This window comes from Spermophilus citellus (assembly GCF_964194105.1).
Source record: "Spermophilus citellus genome assembly, chromosome: 6".
Lineage (NCBI taxonomy): Eukaryota > Metazoa > Chordata > Mammalia > Rodentia > Sciuridae > Spermophilus > Spermophilus citellus.
Window position 1 is genome coordinate 163,788,776 of NC_138187.1, and position 16,593 is coordinate 163,805,368.

General features: G+C 51.0%; 1 protein-coding gene across 4 annotated transcripts in view; it reads left to right on the plus strand.

Annotated features, from left to right (window-relative positions):
• The first annotated feature begins 4,862 nt into the window (after window positions 1-4,862).
• Window positions 4,863-16,593, plus strand: part of ILDR2 (immunoglobulin like domain containing receptor 2) — a 56,285-nt gene continuing 44,554 nt past the window's right edge. For 3 of the 4 annotated variants that reach the window (XM_081297541.1, XM_081297542.1, XM_081297544.1), the window contains exon 1: window positions 4,863-5,470. In XM_081297541.1, coding sequence (XP_081153667.1) covers window positions 5,425-5,470 — 46 coding nt within the window. In that variant the 5' untranslated portion in view covers window positions 4,863-5,424. The remainder of the gene's footprint in view (window positions 5,471-16,593) is intronic. The other variant, XM_081297543.1, reaches the window with a different exon arrangement.

A 16,593-nucleotide genomic window follows, 5' to 3' on the forward strand; every position in this document is an offset into this window, starting at 1 on the left:
GACTGGCTCCGCGCCTTGTGGACCCCAGCTCCAGGCAGCAGGTCCTGCTCTCACTTGCCTGTTCCTTGCACCTCTGTGGGACCTCCTTGTCCCTTTCTCAGGGTCACCTTTACATGAAGATATCTCTGACCAGCACTATTGATGGATAATTGATCCCTCTCCATCTCTTGTTTCTACATTATATCTGGTACATGTCCTACCAGACCCTGTCACACATCATATTGAAAGGCCTCGTGTTTGCCCTCCCCATGCATATGGATACAACTTGATTATTAGCTCTTTGAGTAGGAGGATGTAGTTCATTCACCTTTGAATGCCTATCTTGAATTTCTAGATATAATGGACACTTTTGTGTGTGGAAAATGGATGAACTTAGGCAACAGAAAGATGAGGAAAAGGAAGGTGAATAACCTGGAATAGTTTGTAATTAAAGAAATTTATGATGATTCTCTCCATGTGTAGAGCACCCCGAATTGGGAGAGGGGTACTGCACCAACACATGTGAGACAGTCCCCCCCCCCCACAACTCCAGCATGGTCCCTTGGACCTAGAGCCCTGCTTGCCCATTGGAATCAGAATTGCTCTGCTGCTCATTTTGGGGGCCATTAATGCTATTCAGGTCTCCAGAAGATGCTCACATCTAAACAAAAACAGAAGCAAAGGGGAAAACAGGGCTCCTAAAGGAAGCAGCCGTACTTCATCTTTGGCTCAAATTACAGAGAGATTACAGTTGGAACTCTCCCTTGGTAAGGGCTCCCCGGGCCTGATGCTCACAATTAACCTGATTAACTGAGCACAATTGAAACATCAGGAGAGCAGGTGTACATTTGGGGGCTTTTTGGGCGGCTGAAAATACAGACCTGACAAACACCTGTCCCCCTTCTCCCTGCTTCTCTCCTTCCTCCGGTGTCGTCCTAGAGACTCAGTCAATTTTGCAGAAGCCTATCTTCTGACCAGCAAGTTTTTTTACATTGTAGAAATGAACTTAGGCAACAGAACGTAGTACAGTACATAGAAATCATAAAGAAGAAAATGTAAATTGGTCTTACCCAGAGATGGCTATTGTTACTCTTTTATTGTTCCTTTGTCTCTTTCAAATGCACTTTTTGACATTTGAGTCCATACTGTAAATATCCTTTTATGTTCTACTCTTTTTTTCTTCACACTATCCTTTGATGGACTCTTGGGGAGAGCTGATGCAGGCGAGGCTATCCCACTGCTGGGGGGGGGGGAGCGTCTGGCCTCAGGATGGAACACAGAAGTACCCAGCCCAGCACCCACCCAGCATCCAGCCCTGCTGCAGTTGGACTGAAGCCGGAAGCAGCCGGCTCTTGGATTAGATCTGCCGCAAGCTGACTTCTCAGCATGTTCTCTAGTCTTTTACTTATTATATACTCACCACTGTTCTTGCCAGTTCATATTTTGGGGATGGGGTGGCATCATGCACTTTATATTTGCTTTTTAAAAAACGAAACAATTTTTTTCCTCAACATGAAAGGGCTTCCAGATTAAAAAATGTTTCCATTTTCAGCATAGAGCCTCCATTTTTTTAATTTCTTTTGTTTAATTTAGTTTTTTTAACCTGATAATTGAGGATGGTTTTGAAGGTTTGGGGGATGGGAAGTAGCACAAGGAAGGAAAGATGAACCCAACTTAGATGAGAAGCATGGCATCTGTTCTTGAGGCACACTGCCTGTATTCCTCCTGGAACACAAGATCGGAGAGGAGCAGTGGAAATGTGATTCTATGCGTGTGCTTTATAAAGACCTGTGTTAGCAGGATTCGTGTGCGTGCATGCCTGTGTCTGCAAGAAGCCTGTGTTTTAAAGGATTCGGTGGCATTGTATTTATAACTATGTGGTTGCTACCAGCTACCAGCATGTCTCCTTGCACTGGTTCACTTCCCTTTTCCTGTGTCCCAATTCTGTTCTAAAATGTACAGTTTTGAGGGAGCAGCCTGTTAGCCCACCTGCCTCCCCACCAAACACAACCCTAGCTGTGGCTTCCTGGGAATTCTGGTCTGGTCCCACATAGGACTTGTTCTGACATGTTGGTTTCCAGTTGCAGGAGAAAGTGTCAAGATGAGCCACTCTCTATTTAGGGTCCTGTCCTATGTGGCAAGGACAAATGGACAACTGGAGCTTAGCCAGAGGGTAGGTACATTTGAAAACATTAATTCCACAGCTTCCCAAGAGGTTAGGCATTGCTTCTTAAACATTAATGTGCATCAAAAGCACTTGGGGAAGGCAGATTTCCAGGCCTGTCTGGCATATCAGATCTCATCAGTTATAGTAAAGCCTGGGAATTTGACTTCTAAGTGGGCCTGATAACGTGATTCTGGTGTTGGAAATTCAAAAACCATACTTGGAAGAACACGGGATTCTGGGTGTCACACTCTACTACCCTCCATCAATATGGCAAAATAATATTGCCCCACCCTCCTCCCAGCTCCCTATCTTAGGCTGCATGCTTTGAATCATTTTGGTAATAATGTGCATTTGGGAGGGGCACACACTAATTTAGGGGATGACCTGCAGCCCCACTCATGCAGGAAGACTCAGGATAGACCACCTATAGCTCTTTGGGTATAAAGTGGGCATGCAGGATGCTACGCCGACTTCCAGCTCCTGGGATGGTAGACAAGGTGCCTGTCTTCTGTGATTCTCTCTGGCTGAGCTCTTCAGCACACTGCTTGCCTCCCCTGGAAGTGTGCACAGGCACGTACTCTGAGCACACATGCAAAGCTCACTTCTGTGGGCCTTCACTTTCCACATCACCGGCACATCCTGGGTCTCTTCACTCAGTCCATTTCCCGTTTTCACCTGTAGAAACCTGTTTTTGTGTCCAAACTGTGTATAAAAATGCCATTGTTAAGTGTGCTCAGATACTGAACATTATTCAAACACTTTGGCATACCAGGTATGCACATACATACAGCAGTAAATGGCAGAACATGATACAAACACTGCCTCATCTCAAACCTCTGGTGTCTTCAAACCCTTTTATGGTGCAGACTCAATCACTTTGGAGTCGGATGACCTGAGTTCCAATGCGAGTGCTACCTGACCTCAGAGGAGTCACTTACACTCACAAGGCCTAAGGGTCCGTATTAGGATTAAATGAGAAATCTTGTAGAACATGGAGATTCTATGCCTAGGACCTAATAAGAAACTCACAATGGGCTGGGGATGTGGCTCAAGGGTAGCGCGCTCGCCTGGCATGCGTGCGGCCCGGGTTCGATCCTCAGCACCACATACCAACAAAGATGTTGTGTCCGCGGAGAACCAAAACATAAATGTTTTAAAAATTCTCTCTCTCTCTCTCTCTTTAAAAAAAAAAAAAACTCACAAATGTTAGGTACCTCCTTTGTTTCTATATACTTTTTCTTCATATCTGAAAGAAAATTGTTCTTAAATTTCTCTCACAGCATGTTATTCAGGTTTCTTAGTGGTGTGCATCAAAAATCATCTTGGCAAAAATAAAACAGAGAGGGAGAGAGTTCATGAAAAGATACTAGGAGGCTCCAGCCAGGAAAGCTGGAGATCCAGATGCAGAAGACAGTCTGGAACCCAGAGAGGCCAGCAAAACCGAGGGTCACACTGTCCTGCCTCCTGATGACTTGCTCCATATTCAAAGAGCTGTGACCCAGAGGCCAGGCTTGACCTGCCCGGGTCAAGGACCTGCCCTCTGGCTGGAGCAGTCGGGAGCTGCTCTGGACTTTCAGCTCCTGGAGTTGGACTTGCTCAAAAATGTGAAGGGAGCTCAAAAGCCAGGCAGCCATGGAAGACCCCCACTCAGGGTCTCCTGGTTTCCTATGTGCTCAAGTCACCCCTGCTTTCAGATGTGATCATCCTGAGGTGTGGAGTTAGGAACTCTTCTCAAGCCAGGGCCACTATTTTAGACCTCTCTGTGTTGTCTGCCCATAATGCCCCACACAGGACATCTTTCCACTACCAATCCCTGACCGTCCCAGATCTTGCCCGTTCTGCACATGCAGACTGTGCAGGTGTTATCTCTCCTTATGGTGATCCTCACCCCCTCAAGACCAACTAGCTCCTTCCTTCCTGTTCCCCAGGAAATTTCTCTGTGTCTCTATGACCACATTTGCTGGATTTTACAATGAATATGTATTATTATGACCCTAATGGTCTGAATTTCTCCTGTCTTGAACCCAAGATGAGGTTCCCTAAAGGCAGAAGTCTGTCTTATCCTGGGATCCTTGCTTCTTAGCACCTAGGAGAGAGAACACATATTTGGTAAGCCAAACATATATTCCTTAGTTCTGTCTCAACACCCTGTGACTCCTTTCCTACACAAGTGACAAATCCATTTTTGAGATGGGAATAATCCAATGAGCATGCCCTGCAAAACATATTGGACAGATGTCAGTCATAAATGTTTATTTCATTCTAGTTTTGCCTGTTTTCTGTTAAAGGCCGTATGCTCTTATTCTTTAACAGGGAAAAGTTGTGAGGCGGGATTCCCGCCTACCTTTTTCAATTCTGCCGCGTCTTCTGGTTCCTTGCATTGCCATAAAGAGAGCCAGACTCAGGGGTGGGGGCCCAGGGAAAGCAAACCTCCTGCCTACCGGACCTGCAGCCTAATATCTGCCAAGTCCCCACAGGTTCTCCAGCCTCGTCGCCCATGCACAGAAAGCCCGCTGCTGAGTCTCGGGCCCACGTTCTTGCGGGGTTTCGGCTCGCTGCCTCAGCTGGGGGAAACCCGAGGGTCGCTCCTGCTTCCCAGCGCCTCCCCTTCGCGGGCTGTCCGGGTGCCTCTGCGGCTCTGCGCTGACCCCGGGCCGCGGGGGCGGCACGTGATCGGGAAACTTTGGCAGCCGCGCGGCAGGCGGGGAGGCGCGGGCGACGGCCGAGCTCCCCCACGCGGCAGCTCTGGCGGGCGGCGCCCCCGCGCTCGCTGCTGGGCGTGCAGGTCGCCGCGGCTGCAGGGAAGGCGCCGCCGAGCGCCGCGCACAGCCCGCCCTCGGCAGCGCTTGTGTCCGCCGGGCTCTCCGGCGCCACCAGCCCCGCGTCGCAGCCAGCCCGGTTCTCCCACGTTCCCAGCCCGGCTCTCCAGCGCGCCCAGCCGGCTCTGCTGCGTGACCACCCCGGCTCTCCTGCGCGCCCAGCCCCGCTCTCCTGCGCGCCCAGCCCCGCTCTCCTGCGCGCCCAGCCGGCTCTTCTACGCTCTCAGCCCCGCTCTCCTGCGTGGCCATCCCCGCTCTCCTGCGCGCCCAGCCGGCTCTCCTGCGTGGCCATCCCCGCTCTCCTGCGCGCCCAGCCCCGCTCTCCTGCACCTCCGGTTCTTCGGCGCGAACAGCCAGCCATCCAGGGACGCCTGTGCCGCCTGTGCCGCACGTCGTCTGACCCCTCATTCCAGCCGCTCTTACTTTCCTGTGCCTGACCTGCATGGGAAGTTGGGAGAAATGGACAGGGTCGTGCTGGGGTGGATCGCTGTCTTCTGGCTAACAGGTAAGAATCGTTTCCGCGGAGACGAAGAACTTCACGTGTATTCCCACAGCGGTGCGGTTCTCACCCACCCTGGGCTTCCTCCTTAGTGACCATGTTGAAGCCGCTTAGCGAGCTGGTGGTAGGTGGGGGAGGGGCCGTGTGTGTGTGTGTGTGTGTGTGTGTGTGTGTGTGATGGGGAGGGGGCAGGGGAGAAGCCCCACGTTTGACTCATTGGCTCTGGGCTTCTGTTCTTCATGCGTTCCTGTCTCCATACCGCAGTTCTTCCTGGTCTTAGCCTGAGTTTGTAATGCCGAATCCTGGGAAAACCCTGGCTGAAAAAACCAAGGCTCGGAGGAGGCTGATTCTTTAAAAAGGAATGATTTCTTTGGGGGGTGGGGGACAGGTAGGGGAGTATCTCCCCAATTCCTTTCTTAGAGAAGGAGGAAGACCCAGGGCATGCTCTGTGGCTCCCTGGGCTTCAGGGCTCAAATGAGGAGGATTGGGGACCCAGGCTTGATTGGTCGTGGAGTTTGGGCCTGGCTCTGTCACTGGTATCATTTGGGGAGTGGTTCCATGGTAAAAGAAAAAGACCCTTTCTAATAATGGACTCCTCTCCCCCACACACACTCAATAAAGATAATTTGCAGAGAGGTCCTGAGGTCCTGGCCTTCTCCCCATCCATCGCTGGAGTCCCCCTGGATCCTTGTGTCCTCTTCTCCTTTTTGTGAACTTTCTTCCCATTCTTCCGGGGCTGGGAAAGGCTCCTGTTGGCAGCTAACAACACTATGTCCTACCCCCAAGGGACGAGTAGCCTAGGGAGTGACCAGCCCTAAGAGATGGCCAAAACTGCCCTAATGAGGGGTGGGGTGGCTTGGGCTGGGATTTGTTCAAAACCCAGTGGGGACAGAGTGATAGAGAAAACAGCAAGGTGTCAGAAAGGTGACAAGACAGGGTGGGGACAATGAGGGGCAGAGAGGAAAGGGAAAAATAGCACAAACAGGAAGTAGTTTTGCCCCTCTGAGTTGCCACCAGGTCTGGAAAAGAAAATCACGTCACTTGGAAAGGGGAACGAGGTTATGATAGCCCAGGCGAGCCTGAAGGAGGGTAAAATACATTTAAGAAGAAAAGCAAATGCTCATTTCTCTTGTTGCAGAATAAGATTATTGATTGCCTACAATTTTCTTCTATTTCAAATGAAAGGCCCCTAACATTGCTCTTGTGCCCCTGGGTTTCAGCTGGAGAGGGTACCCTTAGCAGAGCTAGCATCTTATCTTGGCTGCTCTGAGTTCATCCCTCCCACGTTATTCAAATATGAATCATCTCTAATTTCAGGGTTTGGCTGATCCATGCCTCCCCCTCCCCTGGCCTCCCAGCGTTTCCACTGCCACCCTCATGATTCCGCTTCCTTAATTTGTCTCTTCTCAGTTATCATCTTCAAGGTGCGCTGAGACCTGCAGCCTGTACCGGCAACTCCCCGAAGTCAGCTGTGCAGGGGATGGGAGCAGCACATCTGGCCTCTCTAGATGGCTATCCGTTTCTTGTGGACTCCTTCCAGTGGCAGGGCCCCGAGGAATCTAGTTCAGCTCTCTTGGTTCTAGAAAAGGAGGCCCAGGGAAGCAGCATGCACCCAGCACAGGGGTCATTGGAACTAGACTGCAGTTTTCCCACCAGAACCTCGGCCGTTCCTGTTGCACTCTCCCCTTCTGCCTTCCTGGGTTGGTGGAGGGGTTTGTTCAATTTGTGCTTGAGGAGGCAATGCCTGTGCCTTCTGCCCTCCGCACCTGGAAAGACTGCTCCTACCTGGCAGCAGGCAACAGGTTCCTATCAGGCCACCTCTGCAGTCAGATGGCTGGGGCTGCTTTGCTCTGCAGGGAGGGTTGCTCCTTCCGACCCAGTGGTCACCCCGGGCACCCTCTCCTCCTTCGCTGGTGTCAGAGGTGCCCAAGGACAAGCTGTCTCTCAGCCTGAGCCAAGGAGAGGAGCTAACGATGGCGGCTGGGGAGGGGGGGTCGAGGAGAGAAGAGCAGTGGAGGATGAGTTGGAATCAGACTCATTCCTCACAGAGAAACCATGTGAGGAAAGGTAGAAGATTTTAGTCTAGCCCAATCAATGAATTCTCTCTTGAGGGGGTGGTAGAAAGGGAGGGAGAAAGGAAAAGACGGATTAAAAATGAGACAGAGAGCCAAGAAGAAAGCCACATGGTCCTGCCTCTCCCTCCCTGTCCCACCCTCCCCCTCCCGGTTCTCTCTCCCTCTCTCCCCGGCCCCCCTCCCCCTGCAGGCTGAGCAATTTCCAATCAACACTTCAGGTTTTCCCCCTCAGGCTCTAGCAGCTCCTTCCTTCTCTCTCTGCTAAAATTCTGAATTTCTTCCTGCTACATATTTAGCCTCATGATTTCTTATTGTCATTGTGATACTGCTTCCTGCAGTAGATTGATTTTGCTGTTGTTGTTTTGGAAAAACAGAATGCTTACCAGCTGCCATTTTAGCAACAGGTGCCCTCTAGCTACAAGGCTTGAAGGAGGGTTCACTCAGGTCTTTGTTCCTGAATGTAGGTGGCATTTCATCATTCCTGGTAGCAGGGGCTGGGGCTTGGCTCTGGGGGCCCATCCGTGTGTTTCCTGGAGACGTTTGCGGGTGTCTGAGATGAAGATTGCCTGCTCTGTCAGCATTTCTTGTGGCAGCCTTGGTGTCATTCATTCATGTGTTCCTCCATTCTGCAAACTTGTATTACATTCCTGTGGCTTCTAAGCCCGATGATAGGTGCTGAGAATGAAGCACCAGAGGACCCAGTCAGTGGCCTCGAGCGAGGGTTGTAACCTAGTGTTCAGGCATTTTGTTATGGTGGTTGGTGGTCCCTGATGAGCGCCACCTCGGTGCTGCAGGCCAGCTTCGGGGAGGCCCAGTGAGGCCGCACTAGGGGTTCCTGTCCAGATCAGCTCTCAGAGGAGGTGATGGTGAATGAGGACTTTTCCTCAGGCAAAGTTAGTGGGCTATCCCCACATCCTGGTCATTGTGCTGGAGTTAACAAGATAGACAGGACACGGCCACTGCCTTCTAGGAGCCCAGCATGGTGGTGCAGGTAAGGGTTATAGAATTGTGGACACTCAGTTATGGAGTGATAGTGTTGTGGGAAAGCAGCAATAGAGACCTGCACTAAGTACTGTGGATGCCTAAGGGGCTCCTAACCCAGCCTCCAGGGGAAGGAGGTATTGGGTAGTGGTCATTTCCTGGTCTCATTTGCACTCGGGTGGTGGCCTGGTGATGGTGAGGACTGGTTTGAGTGGGGAGACAGAGTGGCATGGAGATGGAAGTGTGGCTTTTGGAGACTTCTGACACCAACTTCCATGCTCTCCTGGCCTAACCTGTATCCCTTCCAATTTCTCTCCCTCCCGTATTCTGCTTTCCTCCACAGAAGTGACCTGTTCATACCAGCACATCTTCCTTTGATGCTTTTAGCACAGCCATCCTCATGCCCACCATCCCCCAAGTGATGTTTCTCGCTGGGTTCGGAGGAGGTTGGCTCAGTGTCACTCCCTACAATTTGGACATGTGCTTTTGAAGGGTGGTGACCTCACCCTGATTGAGGACTGCACTAGCAGTCTAGTGTGAGGTGCTGCGAGTACTGTGCTCAGAGTCTTAGTGCCATACTTAGTGCTTGGTTAGTGGAGAGATCCTGTGCATGGGAGATGTGGTTTAGATTCTAGTCCCAGCTCCTCCTTAAGCCATAGTAGGTTTGTATCTTGGTCTTGAAATGTGAGGAATGAGGTGTTTTTTGAGGTTACTTTTACCTCTGAGATTCTAGATTCTGAACTTCTCTCCCTTTAATTTAGACTGGAAATCAGAGCTTGAGTGACAGGCCCATTCTTCCTTTCCAGGGCAGAGCCATCAGGCGGCCTCCGCTTTCTTCAGCCTTTTCAGTCCAGTTAACAACTGGAATGAAAGACACCAGCTAGGAAAGGAGGCCCTTCAGAACAGATGGAGTGGCTCCCAGTGCTTGGTGCACAGGAGAGCGTCCCCTCGGAACAATGAAGAGTGGTCCTGTGGGGGCTGGTGAAGTGAGACAGATGGGACGACCGCTTGTCCAGCCAGCACGGACCTAGAGTGCCCCAGAATCGTTTCGTTGAGGTAGGGTCTTGCTGTGTTGTCCAGGCTGGTTCTGAACTTGTGCGCTCAAGCAATGCCCCTGCCTTGGCTTCCCAAGTAACTGGGACTTCAGGTGTGCACACCGTGCCCAGCTCCAGGGCTCACTTACTCTTCACTCCTTCCAACTTCTTTCCTCCAAGCAGGAATATAAAGGAAGATGATGTGGGGGTGGCTGTTCTTATTTACCAGCTGTGATGTGTTTCTCTGGGTTAGGTGATGTTCCCGTGCCTTATCCCATTTGAACCTTCAAAGTGAGGCGGGCACTGCCCACTTACACCACAAAGACAGAGGCTCAGAGGAAATAAGTGACTCGTCCAAGCTCATGGTATCTTGCTGATTAAAAGCACAACACAGTGTCGTGGACTTAATGTGACCGGTTTGTTTCTAGTATTTGAATCCAAGAGAAAACATACTTTGTGGTGGAAGTGGATCAATCTAGAAGTCTTGATTTAAGAGAACATAGATAATATCTATTATGGTACGTGGGGTCCTGAGGCTTAGAGTTGGTAGAAGTCAGGGGAGTAGAGCAGGGGAGAGTGAGGCAGGATGCTGGGTCATCTCCCCCAGATGAGTGCTGAGTGCACAGGAAAGGGGCAAGTGAATGGGCAGTGCTCCAGCAAGGCACAGGAGGGCAGGCTGTGCTGCTGGCCACCTGGGACCAGGCTGGTGCTGTGCACCCAGGAGCCACACGGGGTATGGCTGCTGCATATGTGCGCTTAAAGTCTTAGTCTTTGAGACCATTTTGGATCTCTGAAAGTGAAAGAAGGTATTTTGGATGACTGCAGTTCTTTATGGGCCAAGAAACGAGGAGGAGCTCAGAAGAACATGCTGCTTCTTCTGTTCCCTTCCAGCATCTGGAGCCCTGCAGCAAGCAGCACTCTGAGTTGGGGGCAGGACCCCCTTCCATGCCCTTGCACCCAGAGGTGGACTCAGAGACAGTGAAGGGAGGAAGGAGGCTCTAAGTGGCTTGGGTTGAATGATACCTTGATATAATTTTCTTTGGCTTGAAAATAGAAAGCTAACCTACTTATCATGTTGTTGTGATAATTAAAATGAGATTGTGTAAAACTCCTAGCACGATGTTAGACACATAGTAGGCCCTCAGTACTTATGAACCTAGATGAGGCACATTAATCAGCATTTTGACACAGGATCAAGCAACTCCAAAATCTCAAAAGCTCACAGCCCCCTGTACTTGTTCTTGCTCATGTTGCGGGAGAGCTGCAGTCCACTGCGGGCAGCTGTGGGTAGGCGAGGCTTGGTGGAGTTGGCCCAGTTCCAGCTGTCTTGTTCTAAGACCCTGGATACAGGACAGCCGCTACCTGGGCATGTTGCTCTCCTGGTGGAGGGCAAATGCTTAGGAGTGCAGGCTGGTGCAGAGCCGAGCCACACACGTGCCTCTGAAGTCTGCCTGGTGGCTCCTATGGCACATCTGCTCCCGTTCCACTGGGCAGAACAAGTCATGTGGCTGAGCACAGTCTATGGAGTGGCAAGGGTGTTCTGCCCACAGAGACCAGTGCAAGCGTGTCAAACAGTCCAGTACTTACTTTGCCCCAGAGTCTTTAGAATCCTGCAGAAGGAGCTTGTTATTGATGGAGGACATAGAGGATTAAGCAGGACATTCTCAGGCCAGGGAACATGATTCTGTGGGGCTGCTGTTGTTTCAGTAAGAGCAACTCCTGAAGAGTAGGTGTGAGCGGGGAATGACTAGGAGGGAAGGGAGATCTGCAGAGGGCACAGAAGGCGCAGGAGCCAAGAGTCAAGGACATGGTGACTTCTGGAAACTAAGTAGGGTGGAAGCAGTTAGTGTGGCAGGAGGAAAGGCTGAGCAGCTCCTTCGTGCTCCTGGAGGCTGCAGGGTGACTTTGAAGAGCCAGAGCCAGAGCCAGGGAGTGTGCAGGCAAATGTGCATTTTGGGAATGTTGCTGACCCTGGAGCAGAGAGTGAATTGCATGTGGGTGGATGGGACTTGCAGCAGAAGCCAAGTAAGAGACCCTTGCAGAAAGCAAGGCAGGGTGCGCTGGACCCTGAGTCCTGGCCGTGCAGCGGGCATGAGAGGAGGGGAAGTGACGGAGAGGGAGGAGGCAGGACTGGCTGGTTATGTGGTGGTTGAAGGGGAAGAAAAGTCAAAGATGCCTCCAGTTTCTGGCTGAGGATTTCTGGGACTCCCACTTGTGGGCATGAGTTAATTCAAGAGAACATCCCAGGGAGGGAGATGGAGGCCTCCCTCCTCTGCACCTCCACCCCTCCTTTCCTGCCTCCCTCCTTGCCTTTGCTCCTCGTTTCTTTTCTTTCTCTTCATCATAGTCCAAGCTCTGTAGCGAAGAGACCCTACAGTACAGTGAGTCACACAGAATACTTGATTTCTCTCTCGGTTCCCCTCCGTGGGGACAAGTCCTCCATGCCCACTGTGTGGCACCCCGGACCGCTCTGGTCACAGGCACTTCTCAGCTGGAGGAGCAAGTGAGGCAGAGCGGGGGCAGCAGTCTTGGAGAGGTGACCTGGAATTTGCACACATCGCTTCTGCTCACATAGCTGTCCTGAACCTAGTCACATGGCCACGGTCAGCTTCAAGAGGGGCCAGGAAATGCAGTACTTGGCTGGCTTTTCTGGCCAGATTAAAACCTGGGATGTTCTGTGACTGAAAGGGGACAGGAAGATGGGTGTCTCCATTCTGTGACTTCCAGATGGGCAGCGAAGGTGTATAGTTGGGTCTAGAGCTCGGAGGAGAGATCTAGACAGGAAGTACAGATGATGAGCTGATAAAGGTCCTTAGGAACCTTCTTATAGGAGTTTCTTTTCTGGTTCAGATGACTGGTTCATCCCAGAAATCCGATCCACTGAACGAACCAGGACAGTTTCCCAAGTACCTCTGCCCTTTAGGGTAAGGACTGTCCCCCTTAGCACTGGCTTGCTGCCATTGGAGCAACAAGAAGGCCGGGGAGACCTCCCAGGAGCTCATTCAGGTCTGTGGGGGAAGGCACACCCGACACAAGATCTGTTCCTGACTTACCCACACAGTGGTGGTGGAGACTGAGGCGGCACGGTTCAGTGGGACACACAGAGATGAGCTGGATGGACAGAAGCTCTGTGAGTACTAGTGCCAAAGGCATTGGAGCAAATGGTGGCCAGGCCATGAGCAAAGCCCACCTGGGCCAGGGCAGCACCGGCATCTACCACATCCTTCTGGGAAAGGGGACATGCTGCTGCCCTTCAGAACTCTTGGAGAGAACACAAGGATGCTATCATGTATTTTACATCTCGGAATGGTCCATCCGTCTGTTACGTGACCTGAGACTGCGGTTCAGGTACTATGGTAGCAAACAAGAGAAACTGATTCTGGCCAGGGCAGGAATTGGCCGGAAGAAGGGTGATTAACTCAGAGAATCAATGCTGGAGAATAAGGCCCAAAACATAGGCAGACACTACGCAGTGCTTACTATTCTAGTAAAGCCATTTATGTTTTAACCCAAGTTTATGAAGAACACGGGCAGTTCCTATTTCTGGAGGAAAACAAGAGTCAAGCTGCCTGTTCTTTGACTTTACACCTTCAGCCTATAGGTCAGCTTTGTCCCCATCTCGACAGTCACCGCACTAAAGGATGCTCAGACTCTTCCCTTGTTGGAGGGTGGCCTGGTCCTAGCAGAGAGGCTAGCCCACCCTGTTCATCTCTTACACTTGGAAAAGCTACCCATTCATCATTTCTAAAAGATGCTTTAGGAAGCTGGAACAACATGTTAAAAGTGCAAAAATGGAAGATGAATTTCTTAAAGAAGTCTTAACTCAAAGGCAGGAAAAGTAAGGATTGTATTGTCATACTGCGTAAAGAAATATCTTAGTTGTCTGAGGCCAAGTTATCTTGGGGAATGAGCAAATTTGTCACATTCTGCTTTGGAAACTTGAGATAAGGGATGGGTGAGCTTTATACAAAATTTCTAAAGATGCCTGTCTCTAACAATAATTTCCATGACCTTTAGCAGCAGTCTTTGTTTCTCTAAAATGGGGCTGTGGTTATAGATCTGCCTCTCAAAGGTGCTGGCAGGAAGAGCTTACAACTAGTGGGGATAGGAATGGCTTTGAAAAAAATGAAAGTGCTAAAATAAGAACAGCTTTGCCTTCACGTCTGCTTTGTTATTCTGGCGAGAACACAGTTCGTCAGATATAGAGTCCTTTGGAGAACTGGGGCAGGGCCTTATTTTACCACTCGCAGGGAGGCCTTGCTGCCCTGGGGGCTGGCCTTCCCCAGCCTGGGGATCCAGCTACCCCTCAGACTGCCCAGGCGGCTGCTGCTCCCAGCTCTCACTTCCCACTCTGCCTTCAGGCAGCCTCCCGGGGGATGGCCAGAACCCTCTCTGACTCTGGGTCCACCGCAAAGAAAAGCCTCCCAGGTTCATTTCTTCATTCACAGAGTCATGCCACAGTTTTTGACCTTCAGCAGCCCCCTCAGCAGTCCACGGGGAGCTGGACTGGTCCATGCCCTCAGGGACTTCATAGTTAAAAACCTAGTTCATATTAAATTTCTCAAGATCAGGGGCTGGTCTTATGTCTGTGTGGCCAAAACTTAATGTAGAGTTTAAAAATGTCATTGATTGAATCAAAATTAGAGTCTTCCTGGGGATCGGGGCATAAGGAATAAAGTTGTTTTTAAAGGAGGACTCCCTCCTCCCAAGCACAGAAAACCACTCATGATCTTCAGGATGCCATTCAGGGCTGCCTCTGATCAGGATTTCATTTTTAAAAGACCAACCAAAACAACAACACCTTCGTTTCAGAGGTCTAATGTTTACAGAAGTGCTGTGTACACTATGATCCTGTATTTCACCTCTTCTGTCTCCTGCTCTCTTCTCTAAACTGCCTCTCTGGTTTTCTGGAACGATGCTGTAGTTTGGAGGATGAAGGACAGATTTTTTCTGCACCTCTGCAGACCTAGTAAGAGCTTTGAGACTCAAGTTCCTAAGCTGTGGCCTGGTGGGCCTCAGTGGAGCGGCCCTCCTGCTTCGCAGCCTGTGGGCAAGGCCCCCCGTCGGTGCCTCTCTCCCACTCCCAGGAGCGTCTTCAGTTACACGCCCGACGTTTCCCCACATACCTGCAGTCCAAGGACAGAACTATTTCAGTGTGGCTGGAGCCCACGTGGGCTAGGTCCCAGAGCAGGCCACGTGAGCCTGGTCAAGGAGTGTGGGTTTTATCCTGGAGGAACTGGGGAGTCGATAAGACCTTAAGGCAAGAAACTGAACTGACATGATTGGACAATATGTGCTTTCAGAAGAAGACTCTGGAAAAGTGCGGACAGTGGCCTGGCCTGGAAGTAGACTGGTGGTGATGAACTGTGAGGTGAGGAGGAGGCTTTGGAGCCCGTCAGCCGGGATCCCAGCCTGCCACCTGCTGCCCTGAGCTGCTAGGCAGGACAGACACATGTGCTGAGCCTCGGTGTCTCCATCTGTAACACGCAGGGCCTACTTTACAGGACTGTTTAGAGAATTCATGAAGATGTAGTGTGACTAGCACGGGCAAGGCCCTGGGTTCTGTCCCCAGCACTGAAATAAAAGAAAACAAATGCCACGAGAAGTTTAGCACAATCTCAGACACCCATTAAGTGCTGACAACTATTGTCAAGGAAGAGAAAATAGGAACCTGATTTAAGGGAGTGACAGTGGGACAGGGAAGGATTGCTCAAGAGAGACTGAGACTTGGTGACCACCTGAATATAGTCAGATGGAGATTGTCCAGGCCAGATTTATCTGGGTCGCAGGGTAAATGGAAATAGGCCAAAGAGCTCAGGACGAGGCGCGGAGCTCCTGAACAAGAGCTAGGTGGAGAGAGATGATCAGTGAGGCTTACCCATGTTCCACTTGAAGCACTTTTCGACAAACCAACGAGGCTTAAGGGACTTGAGGTGTGGGACAAAGCTGGTAGTTGGAACCACAGGGATGGACACAGCTTCTTAGATCCGATGAGCAGCTTGGCCTAACAAAGAGGCAGAGACTTTTAAATCCATCTCTCTGGCCTTCAGTGGTAGTTATGTTTTTGTATCAGCCTGTATAGTTTCAAGCATAAGAAGTATTACATTTTTTGCTTCTGGAAAGTATTGGAATAGGGAAAAAATATATTTTAAAAGCTCTAAAGAGTTAGGACCCAGCTCAGCACACTGACCCAGTCCCAGGGCAGATCTCTTGGGAATGGGAGCCAGAGAGAGGGTGTCTCCAAGTCAACCCTGAGTGTCCCTGGAGACTGGAAATCCTCATTCCAGTCAGCCCTCACCCCTGCAGAGCCAGGTCTGTGAAGGGGCAGAAGTCCCCCGAGTTGGGTGGATAACAGCACTGAAGTTGGATCAGTCCTGCATGAGGCCTACAGGAAGCAATATCCAATCTTTAGGAGGGGGTCGGGTCCAGGGCCCCAGGAAAGCAGGCTGGCGTTCAGGGCAAGGCTCTGTCCCATTGGGGGATGGGGTTGCACATCAGGACACCAAGGGGAAGCAGCTCCATGTAAGGTGGACATAGGTTGCAGGAAAGAGGTGCTGCTTGGGGTACACGAGACCCAGTCTCTCACCACGAGTCAGGGCAGGGCCAGAGCCATTCCAGCCCCATGCTAGAGTAGGAGGTGGGGAGGTGGAGGCCAGGCAGGCTAGCACCCTCGTCCACTGTCCTGTCACAGTGCCCCTGTGGGGAGTGGGCATTATGTCACTCACGGTACTAGGAGGAACGCGAGTCTCAAGGGGATGGGGTTCGTGGTAAGCTCGGTCGGCAGGCTGGGGATTGGTTGGTCTTACAGTTTGAGACCTGAAGCACCAGGCGGGACTGGCAGTTTTAGCTTGGTCTCCACTCTGTGGTCCTCAGAGATCCAATAAGCTGCCATTTTCTGAATCCCTAGCCCTGTTCTCCAGCTTTTCAGATCGCTCCTTGGTGTAGTCCATTTGTACAGGTGTGCACGCGTGTTCACATATGCATCTGTGCCTGTACGCACACATACACACACAGGGCACTCTCCCTGGTTTCCGGGGTG